Here is a 10609-nt window from a genome sequence, read left to right on the forward strand (position 1 = left end):
TTACGTCACGGAGACGCGCCGCTCTGATTGGTTGAAATTTCGTTTGCGGCTGAGAATTGTACACTATAGTCAAAAAGGTCGATTTAAGGTAATTAAAGATCGAAATAAGTAATTCTAATGACGGGGTTTCATTTATGACGACCCAATGAGTGATTTGTGTATTTACACCCCCTAGAGTATATGTGATCTTTAAAACACATTGCATTCTGTTCATATTCAAAAAGATGTGTGTGAGTTTCAATCAAGACTGAGTCAAGATTTTAAGTCAAGGAAATATTTCCATAAATAAGTGTTGAGGGATGCATTATTGAACATACAAATAACTATGTCATGTAATCTATATTAAATATTGGAACACTACACTAATCCTGCACCTTATTAATCCTCTATGACTCACCATGTTGACAGTGAACACCTCGCTGTCAATTTCAAATATCAAAATGGCTAAATATTTCTCATAAGTGGTTCAATAAGCTTTATATTTTCATGGGAGAATATGTTTCATGAGCGGTTCAAAAGGCTATATACTTTCAAGGTTTAAAATGTTTGTAATACTCCGCAGCTGGACACTTAAACTAAATGGTAAGACAACTTTTCTTGATAATAATAGTCAACCAGTCAATAATAGTATGCCACACAGTCTCATCCTGTTGTTCATTGTGAAACCGTGAGATGTGCCCGAGGACCATGTATATCTATACAAGTAAGAGGTACAGGCCGGGTTCTTTAATCAGATCCACCATATTGATGGTATTCAGTGCCTTCACCCACGTTTTGTTAATATACTCGGCGTCATTAATGAAGGGTCAAGCTGTTGGTAATACTTTTTCTTAAAAAGCTGAACGTTTTACAAAAATTCTTAGCAGGATGGATAAACACATCCGATCGTTGATTAATACAATATATATGTATATATATATAGTAACAAACAGAGCCATTTGAATTGAAACAGAGTCCAAGGAAAACCCGAGATTCAGAACCTCAACATGAGGTGGTCTAGACTTGCTCCATTAAGGACTTTAGCACTGCAGACAGGACTAAGCAGTAGGGAAAATGGAGTGATTCAGAGACTGTGAGTCAGACTAATGGAATGTAAACGATTGCTCCGTACATCGAAAACAGTCCTGTGCGATGTTGTCGGTCGTTGCCGAACAGGCGTCAATCCCTATTTGCCTTACAGTGTCTTCGTAGAGAGCGTCCCAAGCTACATAACTGAGGGGTTCTCTTGTATAGTTCCGTCGGTAGAGGGCGCGAGAGTCGATTCAATGCAACGTTGCTTTAATTCATTAATTCACAGTACTGTAATTATATGATTACACGATGCCATTGTGGTCAAATGCAACATATGTCATATTTGGGATTTCACTTTCTCAGTAAAGTACAAATTCTAGTACTTTTTTGGTTGAGTCCCATCCGCATCCCATTAGCATAAATGAGACGAATGCAATATTGATTTCAGAGAAGTGTGTCGTGATACTGTGCTTTTAAAGACGGAAATAAGCCGTGTCAACGTTTTCACCCGTGTGAAGGAAATGTTTTGACGCCACCACCCCTGGTATGTGCCACCAGCCATGAGGCCCATAGGAGTGTCTTCAACACTACTGGTATTAATGGTGTCCTATTGTTCTGGTGAGTAGATTAATGGGCTTGAAGAATTTCTGATGTCAGTCAAATATCTGCTTGTAGAGAAAGATGTGGCTGTGACAACTAAAGTTGTCTATCCAACAGGGATGCCCCAGTCGCATCCCCGACAAGTTATCATTTACCGGAGATCGAGTTTGACCCAAATTCAGTTGTCATTGTTTCAAACGTCTGACGCATGCATCACTTCCTCTCGATATTGTCCGATGTTACAACACAAAGTGCTGTCTGAAGCGGAGTCTTAAAAAAACTCACTCACTTACTCCTGGTCACAACATCACTCATGGGTGTGACACCAGAAACGAACATCAAACATACGACAATTTAATACTTGTCTTGAATTAAGTGAACACTTGTATTTAAAAAAAGAAGGTATTCTATGACGTCGTTTTACAAATACTGACTCTTTTCAGTTTAGAAACATTTAGATAAGTCGTGTCATACGACTCGTTTCCGTTGATTACTCTCGTTTCCGAGACACAGTTTTGGAAGACGTATAGAGCAAATTATAAAAAAAAACATGTCGAGAGCATTTCCGTATTTCCACTGGTTCCATGAGCTGGCCTTGACATGTGTTTGTGACGGGAATCACTGGTTATTCAGGATTACACGTCTCATCAGTATTTCACAGTGAATCATTAATTTTAAGTCGGACTTAATTTCAGACTTATTTAGATATTTATTATGCATAAAATAACTGTTGGTTTTTGGAAACATTAATTTTTTACGTCAAGAAATGTGGTCATATTGTATGCATTAAATTACCCCAGAAATCTGTTGGCGAAAGACTTCCGTGTTAAACCAGCAAATGAAGAAATGCTATAAACTTACAATGACTATATGGAATTAACTAAGTTTACAAAGCAAGAAATTACTACAAAGTGATTACAATGGCGGTATACAATAGAATGGAAATATTCTCCTTTGATCTTTACGTAATGTAAACCAGAAGGGAGTGTTTTGTCCATTGGTTTTGGAAGTGTTTTGATAGAAATAATCGTAAAATTAATTATCCTATTTAAAAAATATTTGGATACAATTCATGGATTCATCATGCCTTAATACTTTACACTAGTATTAAATGAGTATGATCTCGTGGAAAAGCCCTCGCTGAGTTTATTTATATAACTCCCTTGTAAGGTTGATTAACATGCACTGAGATGGTATGGAAATGTTCTTGTATAGTCTCAAAAACTGCTACATGATCTCTACATGTCAGAATAAATGTACTGTGCTAATATATACCAGATGAGATTTGACCACCACACCTTGTAATTATTGCAACTGCTTACCACACGACAGATTACATCTGAGAGTTATACACTGTTGTAACATATTATATTTGGGGTTGCACTCTCTCAATAAAATAGAGATTCTAGTACCTTTGGGAGATTTAGTCCCATCCGGGATTCGAAGTCAGGCATCTACTCGCCAGCACATAAAGTCAGTGATCTACTCCTCAGTCACCGTGGCTCCTACTAGAAAGGAGACTCGGACAACTGGTTGTCAAGGTTACGTACTCCTTTAAGCCCCGACGACTGTATATATTATCGAGTCTGGTCCAGACATGGATGGACATTACCGGCACCCACCTGTGCAACATGGATACGATGACATGTGTCAACCAAGTGAGCCAGTGACCCCCTGATCCCGTTACTACGAGGCCTTGTTGCTGTACACCACTTTTAATCAATATTCATTTATCTTTCTATGAACCTGTTCAGTACGTTACAAATATTACAGAGAGTTAACCACTCTCTCTTCCTACTGACATGGTTCTGTGAATTTTTTTAAGTGACGTCTGCTGTATTTCAGGTTCCACCGTTTGTGAAAAAGTTAATCTCGCAGACGTGAAAGGACAAGCGAACAACCTTTGTTACAAGGACGGGAGTATAGAGATCAGATGTCCCAGAAATCAAACACTTTTGATACCATCGCTCTTGCAAAGAGTACATTCACCTGAAGAATATGAGGACCCAACTTCATGTAGTGAATCAGTCCGTGATAACTTTCACGATATTGGAAGATGCCTATTAAACACTTCGGATGTGCAGGAGAAGACGACCTATGAGGCAGTGGTGAGGGAGGTGCTGCAGGAGTGTAGTCAGAAGAGGTACTGTATCCTGGAGAGTGACATGACGTTCTCTATCGCTGGACTCAGGGACCTTCCTGTCGGAAAGGGGAAGAGAGTACCGTCACATCTGGTGGTAGTGCATCGGTGTGTTAAAGGTAAGGATCTCACCATGCAGACCCACTGCTTACCATTCTGCTGGTGTATGCCGATCTTAAATATCTACCTTCTATGGTTGATAACTGTAATATTCAAAACTATGTCATTTCAATTTTTAATGTTGACCTTGATCTATGTTTTTTTTCAGTTATTATTGAACATGTCGAAAGGACTACCATCAAATATAGTGCTAATGTATCAGTATGTTAAAGATAACATACTGTCAGTGGTATTGACACATGGGAGACTGACACATGGGAGACTGACACATGGGAGAATGACTCTTGGGAGAATGACACATGGGAGATTGACACGTGGGAGATTGTGCCAAAAGAGTTTTAGTTTGTGTCATGTTACCACCTGTTTGTGTTTAGACGTCCATACCCAGTTACCCAAGTTGTCTAGCTAGATGCCTGATACTGAGTAGACTTGACTACTGTAACAGCCTCTATGCTCGACTCCCCGAAGTCCTTCTTGACAAACTTCAAAAGGTGCAGAATACGACAGCACGAAATCGTGACCCTCACCCCAAAGAAATCACACATCACTCCAGTTCTTAGGAATCTCCACTGTCTTCCAATAGGAGCAAGGATCCAGTTCAAAATTTTCTGTCTGACATACAAATCTCTTCACAAGCAAACTCGGATCCCGGATGCTGATGTGAATGGTATCACATCAGCAGTTATCAAAAATGTTTGCTTCCACACTGTTGTTTGTTCATCAGAATGATCCCAAATCGCCTAAAATCGGCCGAGTATAAAACCGGACGGGTTTGATTCCTCACGTGGGTGTAATGTCAAAGTCAAGTCAAAAGAGTTTATGGGACCCACATACAAATATACATTTGTAGATAATATAGAATATACGAATAATATACAAAACAGATAATGAAGAGAACAAAATTACAGGCAATTTTAAAGTGTTGTTCAATAATTCATTTCTTAATCTCATGCTATGCTTCATTGACAGTGACAGATTAAAAATATAATTACTATTTCGAGAAGACATTAAAGATGTATAGGGTACAGCAGGTGGTCTTGACAAGACGGGTGAGGAATGTATTTCCTTCTAAGAATGGAATAAGATGGACAAACTAGCATAAAGTGGATTATACTATTCAAATGCGGATGTACATTACGGGCAAATTCTCCTGTTCTGTGGACATTTTCCTGCCTTCTCTTATCTTAAGTCTAATTCATGCCAATTCTGATAGAACACAGCAATACTTGGCATTTAAAATTAATAGACTGATATTTCGAAATGTCTGGTTCATCTAAATAAAATCAAAACCATGAGAGAACAATGGGTTTGGTTTTTTTAATACAGTCAGGGAAAGTACTCCCAATGGTATATGAAATTGAAGTAACGTTGAATATGTCATTTTTTGCTCGTGATTTTAAATCTTCTTTTAGATAAGTTCAGTGGATAGAATAGGTAAGAACTGAAATAATTTCTTTTGCAGATCAAAGGAATATCTCATTGAAACAAGTATGTCTATTGATTACCGATATATTGATAATATAAACTCAAAAGATACTTCATAACTCATGACAACTGTGTGCCGTTGTAAATTGAAATGTAATTTAGTTTTGACAGCGTCAAAACTGGTGAATATACAAGTACCACATCATGTTGATTTCCACTGATACACTTAGAACAAGTCAGAAGCTGTCCCAGAATCTGACCTAAGTTACGATATCCTAGGGCTAGGATACCTTTCGAGAATAAGGTAGGCCACCTATCCTAGACCCTGGGATCAACGTTCGGATATCCTAGGATACTTTGGAGCACAGGGGCCCTGGAATATTGCTGATAACAGCGTATAACGCTCTAACTCACTCACACAACCCATCCAGTCTCCTTGTTATTAGGTAACCAAGCATGTGACATTCAAGCAACATGCTCTCGTGTACTTGACTGCGATTTCTTTTATCTATCTACGGTTAACATATATTTCGGGGTTTTCAGGCTAAAGCACAAAAGTGACAAAATCATATCTTGGCTGTGACACTCGTCTATTGCTTTTCAGAGCAGATCGTATTGTGCGAGAGTAAGACCCAGACAGACAAGGAGGTCTATATCAGCATCAACCGACTGAGGATGTCAGCTCTGGGATCAAGCACCTGCACCTGTACAGTCAGCGGAGGAGCGAGCCACGTGAATCTACTGGACGTGAGACTGGGCAACAGCAACAAGACAGGACTGTCTATCAGTGACAAGACAGGGTCAGTGTACACAGCCCACGGTGGTCAGCAGACAGTCCACCACATGAAGGAGATTAGGATGAGCCAGACAGAGTGGCGACTACACCTGGCTGTTGTTCAAGACCATGTCCCTGACAAGATATGGATGAGAGTGCAAGGTAACTAGTTTACAGTATTGATTGTACTTGTTAGATAAAATGTTGATTATTGAATCGAAAAGCTTCTGTGACTGAACAAACGTCTTTTTCTGCAGGTTACAACAGTACTCAAGTCACAGTCACATGTGAGGGTAGGTCCTTCTCTATTTCCAACTGTCTAATTTCCTATACTCACATTGTTCGTAAGTTACATTAACGCCACCAGGAAAACTATTAGACTTTAGTATCATACGTGTAATGTATAATCATACGCACTTGTTAGGTGCTTGTTGGAGTGGCAATATTTTCATAAAATATAATTTGAAAACAATGTATAAGTGCACTGTATGGGAGATTCTGTTAATCCATTCCTGTCCCCGAAATTTCTTTCTTTCACTAATATAACAGAATATGTCTGAAGAAAGCTGACTGCACAACAACTACACACGGAAAGTGACTCTTAGAAGGCAGTGCTACTATGTGTGTCATAGTGGAGACATTTCGGCAGGGAAAACTGTAAACCTGCAACTTGACTTCAGTGATGTAAAATTGACGATCATGGGATTTGAATGCGATTATTTGTTTGGACGGAAACGAAAATGTACATCAAATTATAGAGTGTATGTATAACAGTGTATATGAAACAGTTAACAAATTCTTGCATCGCCAATGTTCACATGAGGAATTAAAAACGATAAATAAAGACATCAGTTCTACCTGGTTATAACTGAATTGTTGAACGTCTTTGTGTAATTTATGTCATTTTCCCCGTGAGGACTGTAACTCACTTCTAGTCAGCAAACTGACATTAGACTCTGTTTCAGAACCACATGTTGCAACACCTATTCCTGTGCTGCTACGATCCTCGTCAGGTGAAGAGTGTTATTTACATACACATATTAACATCACTTTCTTCACGTTTTGGCACAGGTGGCAGATTGTAAAGAGAGTTTCCTCAAACTATAGCCATACTCCATTTCTGGTGTGCTTTGCTGTGATAATGCTGTAATTGTCCTCAAAACAATGTAAAAACACACTCATCCTCTAAAAAGTACATTTTGGGGGCATCACATACAGACATATGTCCTGTGACCTGATGTCTCAGTTCAGCCTCATCAACATGTCGTCGTTGTTGTTATCGTTGTTGTTGTCGTCATGATGTGTAGATATTGATTTACCTTTCATTCCAGGTGAATACATTGTTTTTGCGTGCGTTGGCTTTGTGGCAGGATTGATGTTTGCAGGTTTTACCCTTTGTACTCTTGTTAAGAGGTAAGTGAAACTGAAATTTGGGTAATTACCCTGCTAAGATATGGTTCAGATGTACAAATGTATAAAGTTGTCTAACCCTCCTGTAGCCTGATGTCAGGGGTATTGTTCCGTGAAACACTGACATGGTACCAGCGATATGAACTAAAATAAACGTATGGCAGCAACAGTCAACAGTTTTGGAAGAGTCTCCGTAAAGCAATTCTGTGTTCCAGCAGATCAAGACTCTCCGGTTCAAGCAGATCAGGACTCCCGGGTTCCAGGCCCATAGAAGGTCAGGATAACGGAGGGGCACACTGCTCTCAGCTGGGCGAGTCACGTGTCCAGCAGCCAATAGGAACTCCAGATGGAGATGACCATAACTACCACATGCCTGATGACACAAGTGACCACGCCCCAGCACAATGCAACGAATTTTACTTGGTGCCTATTCACAGGCAGACTCGATAAACTATCTGTTGCAGACTTGCTAAAACAGAGTCACAGCTTATCTTTGTTTTCTGTCCATTTAACTATTATTTAGGTGAAGAAACTGTTCATACACATTTTGTTATCCTCTCTTGCTGCTTTAACTGCCTCTGAAAGAAGTTATGCTATTGCAGTCCTGATCCCCACTGGACTGTTCAAACATCTACAGATACTTGCATATATGCCTCTTAATCCTTATTCTCTACTTGTTTGATATTTTTGTTTAGAACCTACACGTCGCTGTCACTGTAATAAAGAGCTTGTACATCCATATATTGTTGTCGTTCCTATTATCTATAGGTTGTTGTTGTGTTGTGTGTGTGTGTGGTGTGCTGGTGAGTGTGTGTCTCTGGTGCATTGGTGTGTGTTGTTGTGTATATGGTGTAGTGGTGTGTGTGTGTATTTGCTGTAGTGGTGTGTGTCTGCTAATTATGTTTATGGTGTAGTGGTGTGTGTGTGGCGTGGTGTGTGTTGTAGTTGTGTTTATAGTGTGGGGGTTTGTGTCGGTGTTTTAGTGTCGTGGTGTGTGTTATAGTTGTGTTTATGGTGTAGTAGTGGTAGTAGTAGTGTGGTGTACTGGTGTGTGTGTGTTGTAGTTGTGTTTATGGTGTAGTGATGTGTCTGTGATTGCTGATTGGTGGTTTGTGTGTGTGTTAGGTGTAGTAGTGTGTGTGTTGTTGTGTTTATGGTGTAGTGGTGTGTGTATATGTGTGTGAGTGTTTGTGTTGTAGTTGTGTATATGGTGTGGTGGTCTGTGTTAGTTTGATGCAGTGGTCTCTGCGTTTGTGTGTGTGGTGTAGTGGTGTGTGTTGTGGTTGTGTTTATGGATGTAGTGGTCTGTGTGTGTTTGTTGCAGTGTGCGTGCGTTTGATGTAGTAGCGTGTGTCTGTGTGTGTGTTGTTGTGTTTATGGTGTAGGGATGTGTGTGTCTTAGGTGTAGTGGTGTGTATGTGTGTGTGCGTATATTTGGTGTAGTTGTGTGTGTTGTAGTTGTGTTCATGGTGTAGTGGTGTGTGTGTGTTTGGTGTAGAGGTGTGTGTGATGTAGCTGTGGTCATAGTTTAGTTTAGTGGTGTGTGTGTGTGTGTGTGTGTGTTTGACGTATTGGTGAGTGTGTGCTTTTGATGCAGTCGCTTTTGTGTTGCAGTTGTGTACTGCAGTGATGTGTGGTGTTTTGGGGGTATGTGTGTGTGTGTGTGTGTGTGTGTGTTGTAGTTGTGTTTATGGTGTAGTGGTGTGTGTGTATGTGTGTGTGTGTGTGTTTTCGTGTGGTGGTGTTCCGTGTATATGTATGCGACATGTGCATATGTTCGCTGTTTGGTGTTTGTCTGTGCCTGTGGGTGTGCTCGCGCGCGTATGTGTGTACCCTGCATACTCGTGTCAGCCTATTCGAGTAGGGCCCAAGTATTCCTTGCTGTGTAATAAGAACAGAAAAACACTTACGGGTTACTATGGTGACATCATGTACATGATTATAACAATGATAATAACGTGCTGTATTGTCTGTCCCAGTTCACTGATCTGTCTGTTAATAATACAGTTACTCACAGAACACGTAGGCACGTTCACATGAAAATTAAAACTCAGTATGTGGGTGAGTTCAGTGTTACGCCGCACTCATCAATATTTCAGCTATATGACGGCGGTCTGTAAATAATCTAGACAATTCAGTGATCAACACTGCGATGGGTCGCGTTCCTTGCTGCAACAACGGGAAGGGAGACAAAATATCTATCGAGGTGGACACGAACGTTTTGAGCCGAACTGCTTTCAACAGATGGACAGATTTGGCTCAGTAAGTGTCGAATTTTCTCCATCTATGTTCAAGCTTACATATGCGTTTCTCTTTTGAAGCGTTTAAACCAGTTGCCCCGATCAATCCAAATGACGTGAGTTTCAGTCCTCTTGAAATGTCACTGATATCAAGCTAGTTGGATGTCCTCCAGCCTCACACACAGTCCTGATGAAATGTGTATGTCAGTGATGTAGGACTAGTTGTATGTCCTCCAGCCCCACACACTAATTAGGCATGCTAATATCATTGATAGTTTCTAAGTGTGTTTAAGAGTCAAAGTGATGTCTTGGGGCAGATTTGTAATCAAGCACATCTTACATGTTGCCCAGTACAGTTTTCCACAACACGAGTAATTGAGTAAGTTTAAGTTTCAGTATTTCAGGGTCAGTATTTCAGCTATATTGTGACTTAACATTGTTTTAAATCCATGATAAAAGAGCATATTTTAAGAGCAAAGGAGAGTAAAACCAACTTGTATATCACAGTAATAAGAAATACAACAAGCATATACATTCATCTCTAAAATATAATTTCAAATTAGGACAATACAATATAAAAGGACTGAGGATCGCCAACAAATGGCGACTTTCAGTTGTTTGGCTACCTGTATGAACCCCAGCTGTATCTACACCACCCCTTCAGTCATTGGTGATTGTACTGGTATTTTACCATGATAAAAGAACAAAATATTCTTTCTCAGTTCTTTAATAGTTACCTAAAATTGTGTACAGGGATTCTTCGACGTGTATTTGTTGCATTATTTACTGATATCATGAAAACGCGATCCTAAGCATACTTTGAGTGGCATAGTTTCTCGTGAGAGAGACTGAAATTATTGTCACATCTGAAACCGACTGCCTAATCTA

The 10609-nt window shown here is 39.8% G+C and overlaps 1 protein-coding gene across 2 annotated transcripts; it reads left to right on the forward strand.

The window, feature by feature from the left end:
- Nucleotides 1–1315: 1315 nt before the first annotated feature.
- On the forward strand, nt 1316–8220 carry LOC137286426 (uncharacterized). Of its 2 annotated transcripts, none has more exons than XM_067818283.1 (7): nt 1316–1629; nt 3457–3870; nt 5901–6233; nt 6329–6364; nt 7037–7084; nt 7403–7484; nt 7700–8220. In XM_067818283.1, exons 1-7 carry the CDS (start codon nt 1572–1574, stop codon nt 7929–7931), a joined length of 1203 nt encoding a protein of 400 aa, XP_067674384.1. In that variant the 5' UTR covers nt 1316–1571; the 3' UTR covers nt 7932–8220. The 2 variants fall into 2 exon arrangements, with proteins under 2 accessions (XP_067674384.1, XP_067674383.1); XM_067818282.1 differs by having other exon boundaries at nt 1460–1629; nt 7697–8220.
- Nucleotides 8221–10609: the final 2389 nt, after the last annotated feature.

Source organism: Haliotis asinina, chromosome 6, assembly GCF_037392515.1.
Source record: "Haliotis asinina isolate JCU_RB_2024 chromosome 6, JCU_Hal_asi_v2, whole genome shotgun sequence".
NCBI classification, from domain to species: Eukaryota; Metazoa; Mollusca; class Gastropoda; order Lepetellida; family Haliotidae; genus Haliotis; species Haliotis asinina.